Source organism: Aureobasidium namibiae (assembly GCF_000721765.1).
Source record: "Aureobasidium namibiae CBS 147.97 unplaced genomic scaffold scaffold_18, whole genome shotgun sequence".
NCBI classification, from domain to species: domain Eukaryota; kingdom Fungi; phylum Ascomycota; class Dothideomycetes; order Dothideales; family Saccotheciaceae; genus Aureobasidium; species Aureobasidium namibiae.
The window spans coordinates 244,912-270,978 of NW_013581191.1; the positions used below are offsets into that span (position 1 = coordinate 244,912).

General features: G+C 50.5%; 9 protein-coding genes across 9 annotated transcripts; 4 read left to right on the forward strand and 5 right to left on the reverse strand.

The window, feature by feature from the left end:
- Positions 1 to 492: 492 nt before the first annotated feature.
- On the reverse strand, positions 493 to 3,535 carry M436DRAFT_75692 (uncharacterized protein; the record flags this gene model as incomplete). Its single annotated transcript, XM_013568741.1, has 4 exons — positions 493 to 849; positions 929 to 969; positions 1,231 to 1,321; positions 1,733 to 3,535. The coding sequence occupies 4 exons, from the start codon at positions 3,533 to 3,535 to the stop codon at positions 493 to 495; spliced, it is 2,292 nt and encodes a 763-aa protein (XP_013424195.1).
- Positions 3,536 to 4,862: 1,327 nt separating this feature from the next.
- On the forward strand, positions 4,863 to 6,979 carry M436DRAFT_84985 (putative mitochondrial dihydroxy acid dehydratase; the record flags this gene model as incomplete). The annotated part of the gene is made up of 7 exons (XM_013568742.1): positions 4,863 to 5,122; positions 5,172 to 5,179; positions 5,230 to 5,326; positions 5,374 to 5,509; positions 5,560 to 5,668; positions 5,716 to 6,903; positions 6,957 to 6,979. The coding sequence occupies 7 exons, from the start codon at positions 4,863 to 4,865 to the stop codon at positions 6,977 to 6,979; spliced, it is 1,821 nt and encodes a 606-aa protein (XP_013424196.1).
- Positions 6,980 to 8,194: 1,215 nt separating this feature from the next.
- On the reverse strand, positions 8,195 to 8,551 carry M436DRAFT_16705 (uncharacterized protein; the record flags this gene model as incomplete). The annotated part of the gene is made up of 1 exon (XM_013568565.1): positions 8,195 to 8,551. A coding segment is annotated over one exon (357 nt), but the record flags the coding sequence as incomplete, so codon positions are not given.
- A 2,478-nt stretch (positions 8,552 to 11,029) lies between these two features.
- Positions 11,030 to 12,265, reverse strand: M436DRAFT_54871 (uncharacterized protein; the record flags this gene model as incomplete). The annotated part of the gene is made up of 1 exon (XM_013568621.1): positions 11,030 to 12,265. One exon carries the CDS (start codon positions 12,263 to 12,265, stop codon positions 11,030 to 11,032), a length of 1,236 nt encoding a protein of 411 aa, XP_013424075.1.
- A 733-nt stretch (positions 12,266 to 12,998) lies between these two features.
- Positions 12,999 to 14,590, forward strand: M436DRAFT_54986 (purine-cytosine permease FCY21; the record flags this gene model as incomplete). Its single annotated transcript, XM_013568648.1, has 3 exons — positions 12,999 to 14,337; positions 14,387 to 14,457; positions 14,507 to 14,590. 3 exons carry the CDS (start codon positions 12,999 to 13,001, stop codon positions 14,588 to 14,590), a joined length of 1,494 nt encoding a protein of 497 aa, XP_013424102.1.
- A 537-nt stretch (positions 14,591 to 15,127) lies between these two features.
- On the forward strand, positions 15,128 to 18,140 carry M436DRAFT_66792 (uncharacterized protein; the record flags this gene model as incomplete). The annotated part of the gene is made up of 3 exons (XM_013568682.1): positions 15,128 to 15,478; positions 15,933 to 15,999; positions 16,054 to 18,140. The coding sequence occupies 3 exons, from the start codon at positions 15,128 to 15,130 to the stop codon at positions 18,138 to 18,140; spliced, it is 2,505 nt and encodes an 834-aa protein (XP_013424136.1).
- Positions 18,141 to 18,479: 339 nt separating this feature from the next.
- On the reverse strand, positions 18,480 to 22,187 carry M436DRAFT_54827 (uncharacterized protein; the record flags this gene model as incomplete). The annotated part of the gene is made up of 1 exon (XM_013568614.1): positions 18,480 to 22,187. The coding sequence occupies one exon, from the start codon at positions 22,185 to 22,187 to the stop codon at positions 18,480 to 18,482; it is 3,708 nt and encodes a 1,235-aa protein (XP_013424068.1).
- A 468-nt stretch (positions 22,188 to 22,655) lies between these two features.
- M436DRAFT_75699 (homoserine dehydrogenase-like protein) lies at positions 22,656 to 23,821 on the reverse strand (the record flags this gene model as incomplete). Its single annotated transcript, XM_013568743.1, has 2 exons — positions 22,656 to 23,737; positions 23,785 to 23,821. 2 exons carry the CDS (start codon positions 23,819 to 23,821, stop codon positions 22,656 to 22,658), a joined length of 1,119 nt encoding a protein of 372 aa, XP_013424197.1.
- A 232-nt stretch (positions 23,822 to 24,053) lies between these two features.
- On the forward strand, positions 24,054 to 25,115 carry M436DRAFT_75700 (uncharacterized protein; the record flags this gene model as incomplete). Its single annotated transcript, XM_013568744.1, has 1 exon — positions 24,054 to 25,115. One exon carries the CDS (start codon positions 24,054 to 24,056, stop codon positions 25,113 to 25,115), a length of 1,062 nt encoding a protein of 353 aa, XP_013424198.1.
- Between the last annotated feature and the right edge of the window lie 952 nt (positions 25,116 to 26,067).

Genomic DNA, 26,067 nt, shown 5'->3' on the forward strand with positions numbered 1-26,067 from the left:
CTCGAGACGCTTTCAGTGGGAAGTATGACTCCTTGTGTACCCACACTTCTGAGATATATATATCCATCTGTTCAATAGTTGATGCACACTGTATGCATACCTTTCTCAAGATGTGTCAAGCTCCGTAGAGTGATACGGAACTCGAAGTGAGCCATGGAGCGGAGCACATTGAGGATTATCACGAACGGGAGCACATTCAGGTAAAGAAAGGAAGCATTAATGGGGTATCAACATGATCGAAATTGGTAAACTTTTGCAGGTTGACGAAACAGATAGTAGAGACGGGCGGTCGAATTGGGGGGGATGCTGCGCTGTGCTGTGTCGCCGCAAAAGAAAACGCAGTACCGCATGCATATGAGCTCTCAACCATGAGTTACATTTCCATGGCCGTAGCCAGATCCTGAACGCCGGCCCAAGTCCCCAAAGCTTTTTAAAGTTGCCTTGTTACACCATCTTTTGGTTCATCAACCGCTGTGAAGGGCGAGCAATGATTTACTCGTCATCCTCCTCCTGCTCGGCCTCGAGGGTGGACATGGCGATACGGTCCAAATCACGCTGGCCGGACTGGGTGATGCGGCGGCCACCCTTGTCCTCATCGATCTCAAGGACACCGATCTTCTCGAGCGACTGGCAGACCTTGCGGTCGACGGAGCCGGAGGCGTCAACGTGACGGCTAGGGCGGGAACCGCGGTTCTTGGGGGAACCGTGGACCTTGCGCAGACGGCCGATACCGACGGTCTTGCGCATGTAGATGTGACGGGCAACGGCAGCAGCGCGGACGTAGTACCAGTCAACGTTCTGGGGAGGGAGCTCCTTGGCGGTACCGGTCTTGACGGTATCGACCCAACCCTGATATCGAATAAAAGGTTAGTCGGACTCTATGGGCCCCGATATTTCGCGGGATTCAGGTTGACCCAGTTGAACGTACGGGAACGGCGAGCTTTCCCTGTCTCTTCAAGAAGGAAGCGTCTGTATACATATTAGCCTGTGGCCCTTGGAGATGAATAGTGGAGACAGGAGAGAGTCGTCGCATAAGAGATGGTGGTTGTCGAGCATTCTTCACAGCGATTGGCGCCTTCGATAGCACAATGCGACATTCGAAGCGGCGCAATGCTGGGCAGTCTACGACACAGTGTCTTGTGGTATGTCGTTGCGTGGTCTCTTGTGATTGAAGCGCGACTCCATCTCTTGTGCAAAAACTCGTCTCCAGATCCATGGGTGTAGACTAACAGTTCTGGATGAACTTGTCGGCGGGGACATCGCGAACGGAGACACCGGGCATTTTGGCGGTTGTGAAGGGGGTTGTCGACGGTGGTAAGGTCTGTAGGCGTGCGAAAAGGTCGTCTCGGTCAGAGGAAAAGCGTTCAAGCGTCGGCCGCCGCTGAGGATTTTGCGATCCCCGTGTGCCGAACTTTTGCGGAGCTAGCCGTGCCGCCAAGACTTGCAGCCTGCTTCCAAGAAGCACTCTCCATCACTGACCATAAGTTACCGAAATTCAAACAACACGATGTTGCACTCAGATGTCATCAACCAATTGAGCGTCTCATTAAGAAGTGTAGTGTCTGTGAATTGAATCGCTATGCGACGGTCATTGGAGCGACGATTCGAGATAACCGCTGCTCGGATGCCCTAGGCCCATTGGGATCCTCCCTCACTCCATATATGCCTCCGACCAAACGAAAAATCAACCTCTGAATACCTACCCAAGTGTTGGCCTTCTCTCCAAGTTGACCATGTAACGCACAAAGAGCTCGTTCACAAAATGCTCGTGTCTAATGCCTGGGGCTCTCTTCTCTGCGAACTCTTCCAGTGCATCTTGTAGTCTCCAACCCAGCTTCTCCACCATGTAACTGATCAAGAAGAATCCTGTTCTGTTGAAGCCGTAATGGCAGTGCACAGCAATGACAGCACCCTCAGGCTCTTCTGACTTGCTCAGCTGCTCTCTCAACGTATCGATTAGTGCGCTGAAAGCTGCGACTTCTTCTACGGTTGGTGGCAGCTTGCTGACTGTAGGAAACTTGTGGTACTCGATACCGCCTTCCTCAAGCCCTTTAGGGTCGTAGACAGGACTTTCGTGGCTGATATCGACGACCATGCGGACACCGTGCTTGATGCCGCTGTTGGCACCCCATCGCTTTACGTACGTTGACGGAGTATGCTCTTCGTCAATCTCGCGTAGCGTCTTCTGTGCTCGGAAAATGCCAGCGATGGGCTCTGAGACGGGTTCGACGGCTTGCCATTTCGCAAGGTTTTTGACATCCCACTTGCCTTCTGTGCTCAGATGTTGCAACTGCCAGCCAAGAGACAGACGATGGTCGACATGTGTGGCGACGAAAGATTGGATCAAACCCGATAGAATACGCACGGTCGAGGTAGCGTACAACAATGCATGGGAAGCAGGTTGCGGAAGTACTGTTGTCTTGAGAACGAATTTCGGTTTTCTCGGAAGATCTGGCGTCGCGCTGTCTTGTCGAGTCTCAGATACCAGATCTTGGCCAGTTGCAGTAAACTCCGGGACGAAGTTTTTGCCGTTCTCTTCAATCGGGGTGTTATCGATGATGGGGATATCGCCAGCAGAACTGGGCAAGGAGTTGCCCCTGGTGGTTGTTTGCTCTCGTGGTACCTGCCGACCTAACCATTTGGCGATCAACTTGACGTTTTCGGGCGGTGTTACAAGGTCCTCCGCTCCACCAATGCAGAATGTAGGGATCCGAAGTCCAGACCAGACGGCCTCACCAGGCAATCCTCCAACAGCTTGGTCATTCTGATACTTTGGCATAGATCCAAGAGCCATTGCCATGAAGACTTCAGATTTGCTTTGCTCGTTGAACCGTAGTTGGAGTCGTTTGGTCTCTGAGTCTGCATCTTTACCTGCGTAACGAGAAACACTGTGACTTTCGGCACCTCCTCGCCTGTCCCACCAACGAAAGACTTCGAACAGAGGAATAGGCATGTGACGCATGTGCTGGAGTCGTGATACTTGTTTCGCTGTCAGAGTCTCGGCACGAGGACAGATGGCGATAAACCCAGTAATATGTTCCGAGATAAGTTGAGAAAGTGGCGATGTTGATGATGCGAGCAGTGCCGACAGTGAGCATCCCATACTGTGACCTATCAGAACCACCCTCTGTCCGTTTTCAGCGTCTCTATGTTGAGTAATGGCCTCAGCAATCAAGGCCGCAAGTGCTTCTGACTTGTATGCTTCTCGTGTTTGAGGGACAAAGTCTGATAAGCCACATCCAGGCAGATCGATAGCAAGACATGGTGCGGCGTTAATCAGCCCAGTCAAGAGAGGTGCGAACTGAGCAGCACTTCCTCCTAGACCGTGAACAAAAACAAGAAGTGGTAGCGGCGTTGGCTTAGTCGGGAGCTTGTCGGCTTGCGGGTGAGGATGATAAAATGTCCTTATTGATGGATACACAAACCCGCCGGCAGTGTAAGATCTTTGAGAGGAGTGTTTTCTCAATATTCCTGGGTCGGAAGCTGAAGGATCTAAAGGGTCGTATAAGTCTGCTGATTGCTCATATTCCTTCATGATAAAGAAAGAAAAGAAGGATTTTGGTAGATGGACAGATTCGGATGGATAGAAAGGAGAAATACCATCAAACATGATGGGTTCATGTACAGCCAACTCACCTTGGACAGCATCACGTTTTGCACTAGCGAGTCGGAGCAGGTAATACACTGACGCGGCGGTTGCAAACACTATCGTGCTTCCATAGACCACGAGGGTAGGCATCTGCTTCCGATGCGCTGACAGGACAAGGTCCCGAAACCTTGTCAGGAAGTATGGTTGTGTGGTTTGAGTAATGAGGCTGCGTTTTGGGTAAAGCGAATTAGTGTGATGACGCAGAAGTCGAAGATTTTGGTCGACGCGAGGAAAATCGCGATGGAAATCAGATGTATCTGGAACGATGCACGATGGCCAGAGGCGCGGCGGAAGTTTCAGGTGATCCGGTTAGCACTAGTGTATTGTCTCTAGAGATGGAGTTGGACAAAGAAGCCCAGCGCAATGCGATACAGGTAGGATTGGCATGAGACATGCAGCCAATAATCGCGCGCAGTCGGAAATGTGGGCGGAACCACTGGTCGACCATTCGTCTTTCCTCAGTGTCACAAAAATACCAAGTATCGTCCCCCGTTATGTTTCTCTCTTTCTAGAACGCACGTCATCTCGATGCTATTTCCATGTGCCCGGACAAGACATGCCCTGCCATGAGTGTGGTCTCGATCTGGCAGCTCATTGGATCAAAGAAGAGAGCCACCTCGATAAACTGGCCCTAAACACATCGGCAGGACCATCCGTACAACCTTATATGCACATGTGTCAGCCTTAGGTGTCTGTGACCAGGTCGCTCCTGAATAGACTGTCCAAATCCCTCAAAGCTCAGGATGATCTGTTCATTCAGGTACTCTTCATGTCCCCAGCCCTCTCGGCCCTCATTTTCATGAGACGCACCGCACGAGCAAACGCAGGTGCAGAAGGCATGTCGTCTAGTACCACGACGTCTTGACAACTTTACCTATGTGTCCAAAGGCATCGAGTATGTCATGGCTGCTGTAGGCCATTCTGTTTTGACGAGAAAACGAGTTTTAACTATAAGGCTCAAGAGGCTCATCTCATTCTTCGGTACAATGCTTTGCCGACAACCCTCGGAAGCAACCGAGCGGCCGTCTTCGGCTCTGAATTGTGGGGTACGCGGGGCAGGACGAAAGGTGAGAAGTCCGTTGATCCTTTGACGAATGGGAGTGGAGAAAAAGGTCAAGACGACTACAATCTCCAGAACTGCATTTCGTTCGAGACGAAGCTGTTCTTCTCAATTCACACTTCGAAGCTATAGAACTCTCTGAGGACACTTGCAATGGACCCTGCAAATCTCAAAGCACAATTTCAAGAGCCAGAAGAACCTCGTCTTCTGAGCTTTCCACATCTTCCTGATGATGCCAAATATGAGGATGGAACGCCAATTCTGAACAAATACTCTTCTACTTTGACCAAAGGTCATGACTTCCCTGGAGCTCAGGCAATGCTGTATGCAGCAGGTGTGCCAAACGAGAAGATGATGAAGACAGCTCCGCAGGTGGGCATTGCCTCTGTGTGGTGGGAGGGAAATCCTTGCAAGTAAGTCGATCATTACATGAGATGTAGGTCATATACTGACCTCTATCAGCAACCATTGTATGTGATATCAAGGACAAGTTTGAGATAGGAACTAATATCGACGCCAGTGCACGATCTTGGTAAGACCGTAAAGCAAGCGGTGGAGAAGCAGGGCATGCTCGGCTGGCAGTACGGCACCATTGGCGTATCAGACGGAATCACGATGTATGTTGCTTATGAAGTTGTCATAGAACAAAGCTGACTAGAAGAAGGGGTGGTGAAGGCATGCGATTCTCCTTGCAGACTCGCGAGATTATCGCAGATAGTATCGAGACCATCACATGTGCTCAATTCCACGACGCCAACATTTCTATCCCGGGATGTGACAAGAACATGCCAGGTGTTGTGGTAAGTGTTGCCTCGATCATGTCCAATTCTTCAAACTGATGTATTGTAAGATGGCGATGGCAAGGCACAACAGACCCTCCGTAATGATCTACGGAGGCACCATCAATCCCGGATACTCAAAGACACTCAGGAAGACGATCAACATCACCACGTGCTATGGTATGCATGCAATTTTCTGAAGCTTCCTCATCGCTAACAATAAGCAGAGGCACACGGAGCTTACAACTTTGACACACTTAAGAACCCGGATGACCCGTCAATCACAAAGGACGAAATCTTGACTGACATTGAAAGAAACGCATGCCCGGGTTCTGGTGCTTGTGGTGGTATGTTCACAGCCAACACCATGGCTATGGCAATCGAGACTCTTGGTTTGTCTCTTCCTGGCTCTTCGAGTACCCCCGCTACTTCACCTGCCAAGATGCGAGAGTGCCAAAAAGCAGCAGAAGCAATCAAGATCTGCATGGAGAAGAACATCCGCCCCCTCGACTTGCTCACCAAGAAGTCATTCGAGAATTCTCTGGTCATGATGATGGCACTTGGAGGTAGCACGAATGGAGTACTTCATCTGCTTGCTATGGCTGGTACTGCAGGCATCGATTTGACTCTCGATGACTTCCAGAGAGTCTCAAACCGCATCCCCTTCATTGCAAACATGGCACCATCGGGCAAGTATCTTATGGCTGATCTGTACGATATTGGTGGCATTCCATCAGTCATGAAGTTGCTCATTGCAGGAGGTCTCCTCGACGGCAGCGTCCCAACAATCACTGGCAAGACATTGGCCGAGAACGTTGCCTCATTCGATTCTCTACCCCAAGGTCAGGAAATCATTCGTAGTCTGGACAACCCCATCAAGCCTACAGGTCACATTGAGATTCTCCGCGGCAACCTCGCTCCCGAAGGTGCCGTAGCCAAAATTACAGGCAAAGAGGGCATGAGCTTTACCGGCAAAGCTCGTGTCTTCAACAAAGAGCACGAACTCGATGATGCCCTCAACAAGGGTCAAATCCCTCGTCACGAGAATCTTGTCATTGTGGTTCGCTACGAAGGTCCCAAGGGTGGTCCTGGTATGCCCGAACAGCTCAAGGCCAGTGCAGCCATCATGGGTGCCAAACTCACAAACGTAGCTTTGATCACGGATGGCAGATACAGTGGCGCATCGCATGGATTCATTGTCGGTCACATTTGCCCTGAAGCTGCTGTTGGAGGACCTATCGCTGTTGTTCAGGATGGCGATATGATCACTATTGATGCCACTAACAACACGCTGTCCATGAATGTTTCGGATGAGGAGATTCAAAAGAGATTGAAGGTGTGGAAGAAGCCTAGATCGAACGTTACTCGTGGTGTTCTGGCTAAGTATCAGCGTTTGGTTGGTGATGCTAGTCATGGTAAGTTATTGTCATCTCCCCCCAGAAGGTCGTCCACTAATAACAATATTTAGGTGCCATGACCGATCTGTTCTAGTTTTCTTTTGAGAGGCTTCTCTCGAGATTGTCACGAAACTTGCTACCCATCCGTCACATCATCGCTCAAACACCTGTCCGCTCACTTAGATATTGTGCAATCTATGCCGAGCACCAAACGAAATGATCTTTCGTTCATAGGAGGACGACACAACATTCTAGCCCACTCCAAAGACATGACCATCTTGAGCATCTTGCACAAACAAAGACAAAGGTGAATCAAAGAACAAAGCATGACCACATCACCAGACCTAGACATGCAAAGCAATAAAAGAACAGAAAATCTCCGATCTACCTCGCTTGACATAAATTACCCTTCGTGGCGCAAGCCATCCCCTTCGCAAATCTGACTTGCATGGTCGCAATATCGCATCATGCATCAGGTGCATGAAATATGCCGGCAAAGCGCAGGAGAACACAGACCTATATCTATGTTTCTTATAACGAAACGCGTCAGCGTCTCAGGATTGACCCAGGGAACCGGCATCGGAGATTTCTCTATTCAGCCTTTGTGTCACCGTGCACGCCACTGTAGAAAAACATGGTAGAAGTCGACACTAGGGAATATGATAAAGGTCGATCGGTTTGTGAAAAACATAGTAATGGTCGGTGAGTGGAAACTCAAAAGAAGGTGTATATGCAAAATGTCTCTATTTGTGAGGAGAGAGAGAGAGAAAAAAAGAGTTCTATATACTGATTTGCAAAAAGCAAGCAAAACGAAAGCGAGTGGTCTGGGTATCTATAACTGGAAACATGCAAAAAGCGAGTGGAAGAGAGTATCCTTGAAGAAGCAACAAGCAGCCTCATGCAAAACAATAAATGGTCAAGCATACGGCCAACGAAGGCAAAAAGCGAGCGGTGGATGGGGTATCTTATGAAGAACAAGAAACAAAAAAAGAAGCCAAGCAGAATGCAACAAACGCAACCATGAAAGCGAATGGGAAAAAAGAACAAGAAAGCAGAAACTCCAGGTGATGCAGATGCAAATGCGAGGTCGGAAAATTCTATGAGAGCGTCCATGCAAGTGTATGTAAGATCGTGCAATGCTTTTTTGTTGTCTTGAAAACCAGCTGCGAATGGAGAAACACGTTTAGAGGGAAAGGGCATATCCGTAATTTGTAAAGTTCTCAGCCATGGTGGCATACAGAGGTGTGGGCGTGTGTTGCTGAGACGAAGGCGTATGCTGCTGAGGCGTCTGATGCAAGTGCTGAGACGCCATATCCGCCCACTTGCGTGCGCAGTGTCTGGAAGGCCATTTTTCTTCCACGCCGAATTCAAGCATCTGTAACAAATTTGTCAGAAAATGATCAACGCCATAGACATGTTGACGGCTTACCTTTGTGCTGATTATATCCCACTTGCACTTCTCCCAGTACTCGTGAGCCTGTCGCAACGCCTCAATGTCGCGCTCCTCCCAGCTTCGGAAGCGTTGTCTCAGGCGAAGGTATCGCATCTGCAGTGTAGCAACGGTGATTGATTGACCCAGCTGGTTGCTGAAACGAGCTGCGATTTCCTTCCAAGGCAGGGCTTCATCTTCCTTCAAAGTGATCAGAAGACGCTCTTCGTCATTGAGGTGCTCGAGCGAGGGTGTTCGCTTGCGGCGCTTGGAGTTTGAGCGGTTCATGGCGTCTTCATCATCCTGTTCTTGACGGCGTTTCGAAGCAGGGTTGGGAGCGATGGATGGGTAATAGCGTTGGGTGTCTGCTGAGCTGCGCCTCTGAGGCGGACTGGGAGTGGTAAATTCTGCTGCACGAGTTTGATAGGTTGCTGTGGGCATGGCGGTCGTGGTTGGGATCATCTGAGGCTCGGTTATTGGGAAACGGATCCCGAGAGGGTTTTCTGGCCAGAGGATCTCATTGGGCGATGGTCCGAAAGTGCTGGGGCTGCTGTGAGGCCTCTCTATCAAGTGGTTCGAATGGCTTGATGGGAGAATTGCCAGATCGTTGTATGTAGGTGGTGTCGGCCATTGAGCTGTGCCGGTAGGGTATGCAGTCATGTCATATTGGTTGAAAGTCGGGAATGGTGTCATGAATGGAGTGTTGTTGTAGGTAAGCTGGGAGGATGAGTAAAGGTTCAGACATGATGGATAGTTGACCGAACATACAGGTGTCGGTGCATACCATGCTGTTGGATAGCCATCTGTACACACAATCTTCTCCTTTGATGTGGTAGACTCGAATTGGTCCATGGTGAGGATGATGAGATGTTGTTGTTATGAGTTGGGACTTGATGGCTTGAAGAACAGAGCGGGAAAGGAGCTAGTGTCGAAGGATGCAGAAATACTTGAGTGTTGGTGGATGATGCTTATGCTGTGTCTGTGTGGTGGTACCTGCCTGAGTGACAATAGATGGGCATGTTGGTCGTTATGTAGGATCGATGGCAGGCTTGACGTTAGCATGCAGAAGAACCGTGGACTAAGCCTCCATGTCTGAGCCTCTGCCGAACTCATGGAGGTGAGATATTTTGAGAACACAACGAGTCCCAGGGCAATGTCTCTGGAGGATCAATAGACTACCTGTGCGGCCTGTTGGGAGAGACAAAAGCACCATCGACCTCTAGAAGGAAGCGGTACAGAGAGGCACGCAGACTTTCCATACACGCCCTGTGCATAAGCGCGCCAGGGTATCTAAATTGAAAATGGTGGACCTCCTATGGTAGCGGGACGTGCTCGGGAGCAACCGCAGCACGGAGCTAGGCACAGGACACGCGCGCTGTCAGATGCCATTGGGTCGTCATGATCTGACATTGATAGTCCGACGGGAGAGCTGCGTAGGCTTATGCGTAGTCTTGTACATATCTCAAACGTTTTACACCGGCCACGGTGCATGTTTCGTTCTTGTCAGAATACGGTGAGTGGTACAGTACTCGAAGACCTTCATACTGACTTGGTGGTCTTGATCCTGAAATAGAAACAGGTCAAAGGCTTGCGGAATCCGGTTCGACTGACATACTACTTCAGTGGGCTCAGAAGCGCGTTTACCGAATTTGCAGACATCTCAGATGCAATCGCGTGTCATGATGTGCGGCGGGAAGAAGATGAACTGGCGTGGGGTGTATCTTCGACTGGAGCACAGGACACCTCCATAACACGCATTTCGCAATGCTCCAAGGAGTCTGATTGGCCTGGATTGGAGTAAGCAACTCACGGCTGATCGACTGACAGATGGAAGAGTAAAAATAAACTACAGCATGCGGGGACAAAGCCACTAATTAGCCATGTATATTGCTCTCAAAATAGATCGCATTGGAAAGAATGCGGGCTAATACTCAGTTCCTGGCCGCAGGTGTTTCAAGAATGGCGGTTAACATATTACCCTCACCGTCATCCAGCCTCTCCAGATTCAAATGAGACATATGGGTTATGCTTATGTTGAAACAAGGCTGATCTTTGCCTGGATGTCTCTATTTCTTGAAGGAGTATCCGGTGGGGAGGCAGGGTGTGTCGCAAAGGAGCAGAAAGAAAATGGACGCCTGACCGGTCAATCTTTGAAACGAGATCTTCCCTATTACCTCGGTGAGCAGTTTTGCTCCAAATGGTATCTGATGTTTCATTATTCGGAAAAAGCTTGTTAGATAGGAAGGAACAAGCCATAACCTACCAAAGAGGCAGGTGCTGTCTTGGTGGCTGGTAGGTCTTCCATCGCGCGTTAGACTCACGTTTTCTACAACCACGATCACCAGATATTCCAAGTAGATGATTTGAGATTTCCTGCAACCGACTGCTCAGATCGCAAGGTCTTCCTACGATGCTCGCTTCAACAAAAAGCACGAATCAAGCGTCAGAGGTTTAGCGCTGTAGCGAGGACGCCAAGTCGGACTGAGCCTGAGGCCACTGCTTTTCATGTGGAGAATGCGCAGTCCATCCGCTGAGGCGCAGTATACCAGTATATAGGTAGAGTATGCGCAGAATTCTCCTCAAAAACAAGGCACGCTGCTTGAAATCCTTTGCGGGCTGTGCTGTATAATTATCCATTTTGAGGGCGGAGTCGTGGTTTGAATGTATTATTTTTTCGGTCTATCGTCTCATCGTCATTTCGTTTGTCATGGTGCTCTATATCTCGATATCTTCATGCATTCCTGGTCTTCCTTCGACACCATTAGCCGGCTCCTCTACGTCGATGTCTTCTCCGCCTTCGACTTCGTCCATGTCCTCGATGGGGAAGGTAAGGATAGCGGCGATGCCACCAAGGCCTTCTAAGCGCTTACCGCTCTCGTGGCCGTCGCTCAGAACTCTGACGTCGCCTCCGTGTTCCTGGCTGACCTTGTCAACCAGAGACACCCACCGCCTTCTGACAGCGACGTCTTGAGCTCTGAAAAGAGCGCTGGAGATGAGTAAGGCACCGCCGCCTCTTCCTACAGCACCCTTGTCGACAGCAGACTCGACCTCTTTCGGACCGTACCACGCGCGGCCATCGTCTTTTCTCAGCAAGTCGAAGAACTTGTCCATGAGGGCTGTCTCTTTTGCGAAACGGGTGTCGCTTAGCTTGGACATGACTGCGGGAGAAGCCATGACTTCGGCGAGCGAGTGCAGGTGACCGCTGGCCGAGTGTGCGACAACCGTCTTTGCAGCAAGGGCTGACAGGCTCTTGTCGGCTTTTGTCGAAGCAGTGGTTTTGATGTATTGCTGGAAGGCGCCCGCAGTGAAGCCAGGACTTGCTAGCAGCAATGGTTTCAGGTCGGCCATATTGAGTTGACGAAGGAGCGACTCGAGGATGGTAGAGTAGAAGCGTTGAGTAGCCTTGTCGTGGTCTGCACTAGGTTTGCCAGGACGCTTCTTGGGCAAAGCAGTCTCTACTCGTTGGCGCAAGATGGTCTGGTGACTTGTGATGAGACAGATGTTGGCAAGGCCCTCTTGCATGACGACAGCCCAAAGCTCAGCCTTTTGTGTTTGGTCGATGGAATCTTTCAGGGTTTCCAGAGCAATGCTGTCCCAGCCATCTGCCTTTTCCAGAGTAAAGTTGCGTTGCAGCTCAAGGTCGAGGGTGTGGTAGGAGCCGCGCTTGACCCATTCGTTCTCTTCGGCGACAGTACCGCTGACATGAAGTTGGGCGGCCTGTGGATCAAAGTCCAGGGAGGTAACACGGAGCGTGAGGGTGGTTTGAACTCTTTTGGAAGTGCTGGAGCCCGTCATAGACTCTGTAGTGACGCGGCGAATGGCCGAGGCGCGAAGAAGATCGGTCGGTCGGATGAGGTTGTAGGCATGCCACATGTCTTCGGGCTCCTCAGGCAGCAGTGTCGCACTGCCTGAGCCATCCTTTTTCTCGATACTCTGTTTGATTAGTCTCATCTTGTGCTGGTGTGGTTGTGTTGGAAGAAGTCAAGTTGAAAAGAAAGCGCCGCTACATTTCTTGAAGCGACCGATGACGAAGGTGGATTCTGTGACTCGACCCGAGTTCAAGCTGCTATGTCCACTTCGACCCATCAGAGTCATTCCGACATTTATTTACCAAGCAAATAGCTATTGTTTCAGACAGAAACATGCTCTATTCAGCTGAATTCTGAGTTTATGGAAAGATACATACTGTGACAAGGTTGTGGTCATACAGCTGCGGTATCATTGGTCAGAGTTCCGACCTTGCGAAAAAACGCGGCTCGAAGAGCGATGGCGGAGACCTTTCGACTCATACTCTTCGTCCCTCTCTCCAATTTTTCTCCTTGTATTTGTACCCAACCGACAAGAGCCACTCTCGCTCATTTCCTCGTATTTCATATCTGTACATCTATAAAGTACGCACTACAATAGTCATGATGTCGAGCAGCAAGGAATTATCCATTTATCAAGGCCGAGGTACCAGGTAACGTAAAGCATGAACCGGTGTTCAATTGACTCTTTCGAGAGTCTTTTGTTCTGAGAGACACGGTCGAACTTGATCAGGATAATACCTGCGCAAAGAATCATGCTTCTTCTACATCTGCCTGTCTGTCTTGATGGCTGACGCCAACTCAGATAACTCACCATGAATGACCAATCTCAGACAAGAACGCCCCCCAAGGACGTTGAGAAAGATGGTCCCTCCTTGATGCCCATCGAGTTCGATGATGATTCTACTCTTGCTGGTGGCTCTTCTGGTCTGAGACGCCAGATCAAAAACCTCGAGCACAGCTTGGCTCACTACAATCTCGAAGCTCGTGGCATCCATCGCGTCATGCCCACTGAACGCCATAGTTTGAGAAACTTGGGTTACTCTCAGGTCGGCCTGCTGTGGTTCAGTGTCAACCTTGCTGCCAACAATATTACTCTTGGAATGCTCGGTCCGGCTGTTTACTACCTCTCTTTTCTGGACTGCTCCCTGTGCGCCGTTTTTGGCATGCTTGTTGGATGTCTGCCGGTCGCCTACATTGCTACCTTTGGACCTGTAAGCGGCAACAGGAGCATGGTCTTTGCTCGCTACACCATGGGCTGGTATCCCGCCAAGTTGGTTGTCATCCTCAACATCATTGTTTTGCTTGGATATTGTTTACTGGATGCTGTGATCGCTGGCCAGATTCTCTCTGCTGTCTCACCGCATGGTAGTCTCTCGGTTATCGTTGGCATTGTGATTGTCGCTGTCCTCACCTGGGTCATTACCATCTTTGGATACAGCGTTTTCCACTTGTACGAGCGTTACGCGTGGCTACCTCAACTCATCGTTCTGTCTCTGCTCGCTGGTGTCGCTGGACCAAAATTCGATCTCGAGACACCCTCAAGTGGTGACCGCTTGACCATCATTGGCAACCGCTTGTCCTTCTTCAGTCTGTGTCTCTCTGCTGCCATCACCTACGCAGGTGGAGCAGCTGATTTCTTCGTCTATTATCCCGAAGAGACTCCTCGCTGGAAGATCTTCTCTGTCACAATGTGCGGGTTAGCTTTGTCATTCACCTTTGCGTTCATGGTCGGTATCGGACTGGGCTCTGGCATCACTGCTAATGTTTCTTGGGGCGATGCGTACAAGGTCTCGCAAGGCGCTCTCATCGTCGAAGGCTTTGCTCCCCTAGGAAGCTTCGGCAAATTCTGCGGCGTGATCGTAGCACTTGGTCTGATTGCCAATATGATCGCTCCTACCTACAGTGCCGGGATGGACTTCCAGGTCCTTGGTCAGTGGATGACTATTGTGCCTCGAATTGTCTGGAACACACTCGGTGTCGTCATCTACACAGTATGCGCTATCGCTGGTCGTGGAAATCTTGCAGTCATCTTCACCAATTTCCTCGCGCTTATGGGATACTGGGTCTCGATATGGATCGCCATCAGTCTTGAGGAGCATTTCATCTTCCGTAATTGGAGAGGTCTCGGCTTCAATTGGAACTCTTGGAACGACAAGAGCAAGCTGCCAATTGGTATCGCTGCTATCGTTGCCTTCCTTGTTGGTTGGGCCGGAGGTGAGTATCCACACACATGTACTTGACCGCCCCCTCTGACTTTCCGTAGCAATACTCTGTATGGCTCAGGTCTGGTATATTGGGCCTCTTGCCCAACAGGTCGGAGAATACGGTGCCGACGTAAGTGAAACGAAGACTGTCCACGAGAATATATGCTGATCAAATCTAGATGGGTAATTATGTTGGGTTCGCCTGGGCAGCTCTGGTATACCCTCCTCTCAGACTGCTCGAGCTGAAGAAATTTGGTCGTTGAAAGGTTGGAAGTGAGTAGTTGAAGCCAATGCTTGGTGGAGAGTTACTCAGATGATCCAATGATGAGTGAGCGAAGCGATGGCTGATGAGAGGTGCAGTTGGACTGAGAGTGGGACGTCAATAGCAGCAGGAGGATAGCCTGGAGATAGAAGTGGGCGGTTTGAGAGAAATATTAGTACAGCACAAGTATTTCTTCCATCCCGATCATTTCCACAAGAGGTTTCATACAAATGCTGAGCGTTGATCGCGATGACCAGACCTCTTCCAGAAAAGAAGGCCTCAGGAGACGTCCTTAACGTCAACATCAGACTTCTCAAATTCACTTCGCGTTGCGCAACCCAGAGAATCTGTTAGCACAGCAAACAGAAAACACGAACGAGGGATCCATCCACAATCAATTGGAGTATCAAACCATGGCCACTCAAGAAACACTCCACTCATTCCAGGCCTTGCGCGCCCAAATCCTCGGTAAACAAATCCTTATCTCCAATCCAAACACAAACTGACGCCAGGCACTCTAGACAACTTCTCCATCGCAATGCCTGACCAACTGAAAACCAAAGTCGTTCTTGCTCACTGTGAAGATACTTGGTGGTGCATCATCTATGGCAACGACAGCAAGCCTATCTGGAAGACAGCCAAAGGTTGCGATACTGCCGAATTGGCTTTGCGCAAGATGTTGGTTTCATCTAGTGATCTGTTGTTCGATAAGTTTCACAAGGACGGATTTGTGCTTGATGGTCAAGTGGACGGGTCTAGTGGAAAGACAAAGGTTTTCAAAACTCATATTTCGAAGCAGCGGTGGGAAGCAAGGAATGTGGCAGTGACGTTCCCCGATCAATTACCTACCGCCTCCTCAGATTGTTGCAAAACTCGCTCTTGTCCACGAGTAAGAAACATCGCCTGCTGCTTCCGTTGACCATATTAATTTCCCATCGCATCTCCGCATCCAAGTTTCCGTTCATACCATCACTCTACACAATGACTTCGATCGATTTCAAGGTTGAGGCAGTATATTATGACATGCCCACCACATCTAGGCCTCGGAGACTCGGCGCAAGCAACAAAGACTTCCGGACTCAACACCCATAGCTAATGCTCGAACAGTCATATCAAACTGTCCTCTCAGTACACGCCGAGAACTAATATTATGCGGCTATGGCTTTTCTTTGTGAGCTGTTGCAACATATTTCCATTTGCGGCTTCCTCGATGCAAAAGGTCGAGCCTTTGACAAGTCGAACAAAGGAGCCGTCCGACTATAGATCCGCCCTCAGTACAGAACTTTTCGCTCTTTCTTTCCTATGTATACTCCGGTAACTGTTTACAAACTCTTATCACGCAGAGCAAATATAACACCATGAGCAGCCAAGATACCTCCGACATCGAAGGCATGCGTGCCCAGATATCAGGTAAATCTCCACCTTCACCAAGTCTACATTATGCAAAACTAACACTGACCAAAGCAAACCTGAAATTTCTACTCGGGAGCACGACTTTTGAGATCCTCACCACTTTTTCAGACGAATCATACCACGCCATTGTTCTCGATGCTGGTCATGACACCGCGGCCCTCCTGAATCACGCGGACTACAGCTACTCTTCTGCGACCAAAGCTTTGCAAGCATTGCTTGAGCGTACGAGCTTTATGGTTTTGCAGAAACTGCGCGAAGATGGTATTGAGAATGTAACTCCGAAGAAGCTTGTTTCGAAGGCCTTTGGTGCGTTGCCAGAGACATCCGCGAAGGAACGTGGTGCATTTTCCTATATACCATCTTCGGGAGCACCCGCGGATCCCTTTGGTGCTGTTCCTAAGGCAGATCCGTTTGGGAGCAACTTGACCGGTGACAGTGCGTTCGGAGATCGGTGTGCTCCACACTCGCATGCTCAGGTTCGAAAGCACCCTGGTCTGAACAATACAGTGACCGTGAACTTGAATGGACTCACAGTCTCTGATACCAGAGCATTTGGTCAAGGCTTGTTCGGATCTTCCCAGACGGATCCTAAACCAAGAGGACCGTTCTCAGGCTTTTCAAACGAAGCTAAGAGTCATGTGAACGTCGCGTTCGGTGATGAGCCATATGTTCCAGCTGCGCGCGGCAACAATGGTCTATTCAATCCCCCTACGCAAAGCAACAGTGGTGCGTTCGGGTCCTCCGTAGAAGGCAACGGCGGGATATTCGAAGCCTCTAATCAAAGCAAAGGTGGTCTGTTCGATCCTTCTGCACCAAGAGACGGTGGTATGTATGGGTCCGCTGCACCAAAGGAAGGTGGTATGTTCGGATCCTCTTCACAGAACAACAACGACGTTTTCGGATCCTCTGCGCAAGGCAACACTTCAGAGAGCCTGGAGAGTACAAACACTCCGTTTGGTCGTCCTCTCTTTTATGGTCAACCCAAACCTACATTCAGAACTTTTGCAGATTACACACCTGGAAGGCTTTTCGGAGGCCAGTCTCATAGCACACCCGCAACTGATCCATTTCTGAGCAGTACACCTCCGACTGCGTTTGGGGATTCTAGGGTTCCATACGGATCTTACAGATACAACCCTGCGACTGGCACTGCCAAAGTCTCTGACAGAAGTGTTCCTGACATTGCTGTGACCGGAAGTAGCCCTAAAGATGCCGCATACGGCGAAACCTCAAAGACTAAGCCGTTCGGTGAAGAAATCAACAAGAGAGCTCGTTTGTCCGAAAACGAATCTCCTTTCTTGAGCAACTACGAGACTGGAGAGAACAACGAGAACAAGGGCAAAGCTACAGACAGCTCTACTCCTTCAACCGCAACCACCAGTACAGCCAAACCTGCCGAATCACCGTTTGCCCAGTTCGATCTCGAAGAGCATAAGCTACAGCAGCCTCCTCCTCTTCGTGCACCCCTGTTTGGTCAGACCCCTCCTACTGGAGAAGCATCGGCATCGGCGCAACTGTCACTTCCTACGGTCTCCGCCTTTGCTCGAAGAATTCCTCTTGGAGCATTTCCCCCAGCTGCATCATTCGCTCCAGCTAGCGCATTTCTCTCCGTCCAGCCATCTTCTTTGACTGCACCATTCGCTGCATTAAACATGCAGGCTTCTACACTCGCTTCTTCTCCAGGTTCACTGTTCGACTCTCCCCCCGTTGCTTCTACCACTCCTGCAGGACCAGCAGCAGCAGCAGCAGCAGCACCACACTCGACTCCATCGATACACTCGCAAAACTCAACGTACATGTTTGATTCCCTTACTCCGGGAGCTAGATTTGCTCCGCCTCTTCCAACAGCAAACGAGCCCGAGCTCGAGCTGGAGCTGTCCGGTGAGCCAGAGGAAACCGAGCTATTCGGCGCGGAAGCTTTTCTAGAGCGACAGGCACCGAAGGGTGAGGATGAGGAAGTTCCCGGTGCGAAAGCTTTTGCAGAGCGTCATCAGCAAAAGAAGGGTGGAGATGAGAAGCCTGCTGGCGAGGGACTGTTTGGTACAACAGCCTTTTTGGAGCGACAGGCACGGAAAGGTCAGGATGAGAAAGTTTTTGGCGAGCAGGCTTTTGCACAGAGGCAGGAGAGCAGGGGCTAAAGTTCTTGGACTTTCCGCAAGCATGCACGCTCCTTGGTACTGGGGCGATATAAAGTGCCAATGGTCTGTTGTTGTAGTTGTGCGAAGTTGGTGGTTTCTGGTTATTTTCTGTTTGGTTTTTCTACCACACACGTGTGATTCTTCTCTTAGAGTTTGAGTTGTAGTAGCTTGGTATTGTTACTTGTTATTAGTTGTATAGAAGTACTGTTGTTCGTCTCTTATCATCAAAGCCATATCCATTTCGCTCCGGCTAATTATGCATTACATCTCGCCTCCCTTGTTTTCTTCCCTTCGCATCTTCGATGCTCTCTCCTCTCTTGCCTACCCTCCCCATCGCCCTTAGACTCCTTTCTTGTACTCCTCCCTAAGCACCCACTTGCCCCTTCCTCTGCTTCCCTTCTCGAGCACCGCGATAACCTTCAACATCTCCTTGAACTCGGCCGTCCTCTGCGCACTACCGCAAACCCTGTTGAAATGATCAATCAAATTCTGCGTGTACACTTTGCCTCCATGAGCGAGCAAGTAATCTCTGATCAAAGCCAAAAACTCTCTGCCTTTGGGTTGGTGAGGCGATGCGGGTGTACCCGCTCGAGAAGCAGTGGTCGAGGTAGCAGGTGTAGATGCAGAAGGTCTAGTGAGGTTTTGACGGGCAGAGAGATTGGAGAGGATTGAAGTACTTGACGGACCACCCCTCGCGCCTCCCCTTCCACCCCGCGAGGAAGATGCAAAGCCGCCTCTGCGGGCTGGAGTTTCGGGCCGTCCTGCAGTGCCAAAAGTGCCTGTCCAACTCACACTTCCTGCAGGCAGGGATCTTGCTATCTCGCCAGCTTTCTTGAGCTCGGCTGCTGCAAGGGCGGCAACGCGTTTCGCTTCTTTGGCGATGATCTCAGGGTCAGCTGTCACTTTGCGAGACCCCGAATTTCCGCTGATGATGTCGTCGTGGGAGAGGGCGGAGGTGACACCTGAACGGGCGAAGATGGCGCCGAGCATGCGTTCATCTCTGGTGTTTGTTGGGCCCTCGGTGCCATCTTCATTTGCTGCTGGAGCTGGTTTGTTCTCTTCCTCACCTTGGAAGTCTTCGGCGTGGGATATGCCGATAATAGATTGCATCTCTTTCTCCTTGGCTGCTTTCTCGACTGCGCTGGTTGCTGAGGCTTGTTCTTGTTCTTGGAGTTTGGTGTCTGGCGCATCGGCCTTAGGGCCAGAGAGTTGGACTTCTGTGCCTTTGAAAATACTGCCTGTCTCTGTTTGGCCGTCTGCGGTTGCTTCGCCTAGAGTAAACAGGTCGTGTAGGTCTCTTAGCTGGAATGTCTGTCTCTGCTTTGGATCGCGCAAGATCTTGTTGGTCAAGAATTGCTTGAAGATCTGTCGATGGTAGATCTTTTCCTCGATGGTACCGGCGGTCATCAAGCGGTAGATCTCAACTTCGCGCTTTTGGCCTAATCGCCAGGCTCTTTCTCTGGCTTGAACGTCAGTGGATGGGTTCCAATCAGGATCGTAGATAATAACTCGATCTGCACCGGTCAAATTCACACCCAGTCCTCCTACTTTTGTGGTGAGGAGGAAGACATGCAAGTCAGGATTCTTGTTGAACTTGTCGACGAGGGTCTGTCTATCCTTGATGGAGGTGTTACCATCCATGCGAAGATAGTTGATCGCACCCATTTCTCTGACAAATCTTTCGAGGATGTCCAGCATGATACGATGTTGAGCGAACAGCAACGTCTTGTGACCATTCTTCTTCCAGATTTCGAGCAAAGCTTTGACGACTTGCATCTTTCCGGACTTGTTGGCATTGCCATAGTTGTAATCGCTTCTGATAGACAAGGTCTTGTGCTCGGTCAAGTCAGGGTGATTGCAGATCTTGCGCAGAATATCGATGCCGAAGAGTGCCTGTCGCTTGCCGTTCAAAATAGCAGTCATATCACCAGAGTTCAAGAAGTACTCGTAGGCATCACGCTGAGGTTTGGTCAGCTTACAGAACAAGACTCTTTCGCTCTTCTTGGGCAGATCAGATGCCACATCCACTTTAAATCGCTGGAGAAGGTAAGGACTGATCGTATCCTTCAGTGTTTCTGCACACTTCATGGCCGTCTCGACTTGCAGGTTGGATGCGTTAGCATAGCCACCCTGCTTGATTGGGGTTTCAAACTGTGACTTGAAGCTGACCAAAGTGCCGAGTCTCATCGGAAACACAAAGTCAAACAGAGACCAAAGTTCTGTCAAATTATTCTGCATCGGAGTACCAGAGAGAATGATTCTGTTGTGTGTGCGAATCTCTTTACTGTAGATTGTTATCGCCGTGTTGGGGTTTCTGATCTTGTGGCCTTCATCCAAAACACAATACTCCCATTCCATGGGGATGAGATGCTCAGCATAAGTTTGCAAGCCAGAGTATGTCGTTACAAGAACGTGACCATCTCTCTGAACCTTGTCCACGATACGCTTCGCGGACTTGTTACCCTTGGAGGGTTTGATCGGGTTGCCATCGAAATCGAAATTGTCCAAGTTGTCCTCCAATTTGTCTTCTCGCTTCACATCAAGCATGCCACTTCCAGAAGTGTGAAGAATGGAGACTCTTAAAGGTGGCCACCAACGATGAAACTCGTTGACCCATTGCTTCATGACTGTTGCTGGACATACGATGAGGATGGGTTTCGTGACCTTCTTTGAATAATGTAGACCAGCAATAAAGGATATGATCTGGATGGTCTTGCCTAGACCCATTTCATCTCCGATGATGCCGCCGACCTGTTGTGAGTAGAGCTCCCATAGCCATTGGACACCAGTTTTTTGGTAGTCGAAGAGCGATGGGTAGATATCACCAGGTATCCGGTAGCCGCCCTCGAACTCTGCGTCTGTCTGTGTCGGATGTGGCAAATGCCATTCATCTTCGCCTTCCTGATCTGTTGGATGCCCTTCGTCTTCATCTTGTTCCGTGTCGACATCGACTGCTCCTCCTGTAGGCTTGGCTGCACCTTGATGTTTCCGACGTGCAGCACTTCGCCGCCTGACCCAGCTCTGTAATCTGTCTTGATATACTTTCTCGTTGCCGTCGTCGATTCCAGCGAGATCTTCTTGGGAGTCGGCTGCTTGTTGTGATTTTTTCGTAACCTTCTTCGCACCCTTTTTGCGCTTGTTGGTTCCAGAGGTGCCCAGAGAGAAATCGCCATCGACATCCTCGTCTTCTGGCTCCTCCTCATCGTTCGACTCTCCGACAGCAGCGAGTTCCTTGTCGTCCAAGTCTGGTATGTATTCGTCTTCTTCCTCTTCTGGGGCAGACTCCAGGTCGACGTCCTCGTCTTCTCCCGCGGAATCCTTGCCTTTACCCTTCGATTGTAGCCTTCGTCTCTTGCTGGGCCTTTCTTCCGGAAATTCGTCTTCCTCTTCAGGCTCACTCTTCTCATCCTCTGCAAAGCCGGGCACTCTCAAATTACGATGTGACCGCTGTGCATCAGCTTGGAGTTCCTGATCTGCCATTTCCTCGTCCTCTTCCTCTTCAGCATCAAACATGACTTCAGCCAGACTTGACGAAGTACGTAACAACTGTCTACCCATCTTGGAGAAGGGCGTGATCTTTCCCGTTCTGATCAAAAAGTCCCTCTGACTCTCGCCAGGCAACTTCTGGTTGCCCGCCTCTCCCAGCAGAGTGTCTCCAGTTGCAGCAGCCTCATTCTTCCTGTCTTCGATTCGCTTTTGGATCTGATCCAAGTCGGTTTGTAGACCTTCGATTTGTGTCTTGTAGTTGGCAATCTCGGCGCGATATCTGTTCTTGGTTGCTTGGTTGCCGAACTCGGACAACTTCTTCTCCAATCGATGAACTTGGCCGTCGAGACGGGCTTTGTCGGCTTTCGTACGTTCGAGACGTTTATTGTCGCGTTCGTCTGCCTGTTCGATAAGCAGGGCGTCTGCTTGCCTGCCGATGTCTCGTTCAAGGTCGTCTTGGTCGCGAATACCGGCTGCGAGGGAGGCAATGCGGGTGGCTTCATCGGCGTCATCGTCGTACGGACGGTCGGTTGCTTCGGTAGTGTCGGCTGAGGGGTCCATGTCTGGTCGTTGGTCTGACTGGGTGGGCTCTGTGACAGCACCGTCCGTGTCGTTGGGTTGTGATGCCGACTGGTCTTTGTTCACTTCTGAGCCGTCCATGTTTGCGCCGGCAGTTGTGTAGTAAGAAGCAGAAGAACGGACACAAGCACACAAAGGCAGATCGCAATATAAGAACGTGAAGTATTGAAAGAGATGGGTATAAAAGGTGGAATCGCAAGTGAGCGAATAGAGTTTCCAAAAAGAGAAGGAACGGTGATGCGCGCATGGCTGCCTCGAAGCCTACGTCATGAGCGAGTCATGTTGGTATACAAATTCCATGAGCACAATCAACCATACCGAAATCACGACGGAAAGTGTTTTGCAACATAGTGGAAGCAAGTGTCAAATTTATCTTTTGTATGCCATAACTTTTATCATCTAGCTCTTCTCGTATCTACGTTATAATCAAAGTCTAGATCTCTCCTGGCGTCAGTTGAGAAGACGGAGCACCTTGAGAAGGTCACCAGTGACACCCATGGCAGTAACCTCACCACCAGCGCCAGCGCCTTGAATGATGAGAGGGTTAGAGCCGTATCTCTTGGTGTAGAAGTTGATGATGTTGTCGCTACCCTTGAGGGCGGCGATGGGATGGCTTGCGTCGAACTTTTCGAGGCCGACCTTGACGGCCTGGCTAGCAACATCAATGCTGCCAACGAAACGGACAACCTTGCCCTCGTTTGCGGCCTCTTGCTTCAGCTTCTCCATTTGGTCGTCGAACTCGGGGAGACGAGACATGAAGTCATCACCACTGCTGCACGACTCCAGCTCCTTGGGAATCAAGCTCTGTACAGGGAAGCTGGTGGGGTTCTGGATCTTGAGGCCGGCAAGACGGGCGAGGATGGTCAGCTTGCGAGCAACATCCAGACCGTTCAAGTCGTCTCTTGGGTCGGGCTCGGTGTAGCCCAAATCCTTTGCCTTCTTGACCTCTGCAGCGAAGGAGCCACCACCGCCACCAACAGGCATGAAGCTGTTGAACAAGAAGCTCATGGTGCCGGAGAAGACACCCTCGATCTTTGTAACCTCATCACCGGTGTCGACAAGCTCTTTCAGGGAAGAGAGAACAGGCAGACCAGCACCAACGGTACTCTCGTGGAAGAGGTAGCCACCATTGCCAGAGCCGTTGGAGGCAGCAGCGAACATGTCCTCCCAGAGTTCAAAGCTGTCTGAGAAGCCCTTCTTGTTGGGGGTGACGATGCTGACGCCCTTGCGCAGGAAGGCAGGGTATTGTTGTGCGATGTCGAGGGAGCTGGTGTTGTCGACAAGAATGACCTTCTCGGGGGCGGTTGCGAGGTACTCGACGAGAGCAGAGGCTTCGAGGACGGGCTGCTTGGAATCATTGAGGTCTTGTTCGATGGTGTCGAGGTTCAATGGGCGGAAGCTCTCGCTGAAGAGACTTTTCTTTGAGCGCGAGACGAAGATGAGGTCAAGGTAGGTGGGAGATCTTGCCTGGGACATGCGAGTCCTCAGGGCCTGGAATTGGTTCAGGAAGCATTTGCCAACACCGCCAACACCTGTGAAATGTTAGAGCGGTTGGTGGGGGTGGAGGGGCAGAAGATACCAATGACGGCAACGTAGACTTGACGAGGAGTGGGCATTTCGGACAGAGGGCGAATGCAGTATTCGGCTTGATGAGGGTTTGGATGGAGGGATTGATGATGCAGCAGCTTTTCCAGGACCATGTGGGCTTGTAGCGGCTGCTCGTCGTTGTCAATTCGGCGGTGCTGCAGCGGTTTCGGAGCGCTTGCACGAGCGACGCAAACCTTCTTGACCCCACACCTGGAGAAGATTCGCGACAGCATCGTCATCTTCTCTACAACTTCCTTCAGAATGTCATATCGAAACACATCGGCAAAGGATGCTCCCTTGTACGGCGCCCCCAAGCCCGCGAAGAAACATAAGTCGTCACGCGAAATCTCGTCGTCAAACACCCTCGCCTTCACCTCGCAGCTTCAGTCCCTGATTCACGCCGGCCCCAAAGACTCCGCCAATCCCACACGTCCATCCGCCTCACGATCACGTCCAAAGAAAGAAGACATCTTCGCCTCACACAATCGCAATGTGAAGAAGCGTGCTGCCAGAGACCTCGACGATGACTCTCCCGCCTTCAACCAAAAACACAGCACATCCTCGCAAGCTCTAGACTCTTCAGCATGGCACCGTTCCAAGCGAAAGATGGAAGAGAAGGCCCGTCTCTATGCCGCCATGAAACGAGGAGACGTCGGCGACGAGAACGAATCACACCTCGTCGATTTCGATCGTAAATGGGCCGATCGGCAAAACAAACAACTTTCCGATCAATCCTCTTCAGACGACGACTCAGACAGCGACAAAGAAATGGTCGAATGGGAAGACGAGTTTGGTCGCACACGCACAGGCACCGCTGCTCAACGCGCCCGCGAACAACGACTCGCTCAACTAGGTTCAGAAGCCGCTTTGCGCTCGCGACCAGACATGCCTACGAATCTCATCGTTGGCGATACTGTCCAAGCAGCTGCATTCAATCCAGATGAGCCCGTTGCCCAACAAATGGCCCATCTAGCCGCCAAACGCGACACATCTCTCACTCCACCTCCAGATACCCACTTTGACGCTTCCAAGGAGATCAGACAAAAGGGCGTTGCTTTCATGCAATTTAGCCACGATGATCAGGAACGCAAGAGACAATTCGAGAACCTGGAGATGGAGAGGGCCGAGACGGAAAGAGTGCGTTCCGAACGCGAAAAGAAGATCAAAGATCGCAAAGAAGAGATCGAGCGACGAAGAGAGGCCATCAGACAGAAACGAGGCAAGGTACAGGTTGACGATTTCTTGACTGGCTTGGGTCAGGAAATGGGTGCTCAATCAGCTGTAGAGAAGAAACTGACAAAGAAATCTGCGACCGAAGACTAGTAGTAGGTCACGGAGATAACTATATGACTTACGAATCAACGAATATATTCTTCTACAAGCATCTGGCCCTCAGCCCAACCCGTCACTCCTCAGGACGCCCATCTGCGTCATGGCCTTCATCTCTTTGGCAAAACAAGACCGAGAGCGCCGAACGAAGTGTCCACGCCATGCACCTGTGCTATCTTGCATCCCGCCCTCGTCTTCTATTACAGCTCCGATTTCATCCACTCGTGGTTGCAACTGGTTGGGCCGCTCGCAACGCACGAGGCCCTACAACTTTCTCCTCTTGTTCAAGCGAGAGAGCTACGATTCCTACTGTTTCCACTACTACCCGGTACTCGTGAACCATCTACTCCTCTCTACTAACACCATCCCGAGCTCTTGGATCCGCCTGATCTTTGCGTGAACGCACGAATCCGTCCCAGTCCCCGGATTTCTATACGAAGACCACACTTCAAAGCTGCTCGGTCACGGACGCCATTGTCATCGTTGCCGAGGATGTAGATGCGGTTGTGCCGAAATCATCTCAGCCACCGTATGTAGAAGAGATAGGAACAAAAGCACTCGTAAATGGTGTGCGACATCATGGTTTGCCGGACAGCGGGCAGCCACGTTGATTGCAAATGTGTAGAAGATGTCACGGTTGGTAGACTGTTTATATACAATCATCCCTCGGCCATCTTTGTGCGCGAGTAAGTAGTATACGCCACTGAGGTGAGCGCAATGCAGAAGTGGCTGAACAATATCTGAAAGAGCATAAATGAATATGATGGAATTCAAGAGGCAAAAGTGAAGAAGAATCACACAATTCTCCTCTCAATGTCTCCGTATCTCTGTATATTTCCTATTTCAATGACAGAGATGCAAGAGTAGTTTGGAAGGAGAACGGTATGTCCATTGGGATGGAGACAATTGACTGGCTTTCTTTGGGCATATCTGCGGGGGGGGTTTT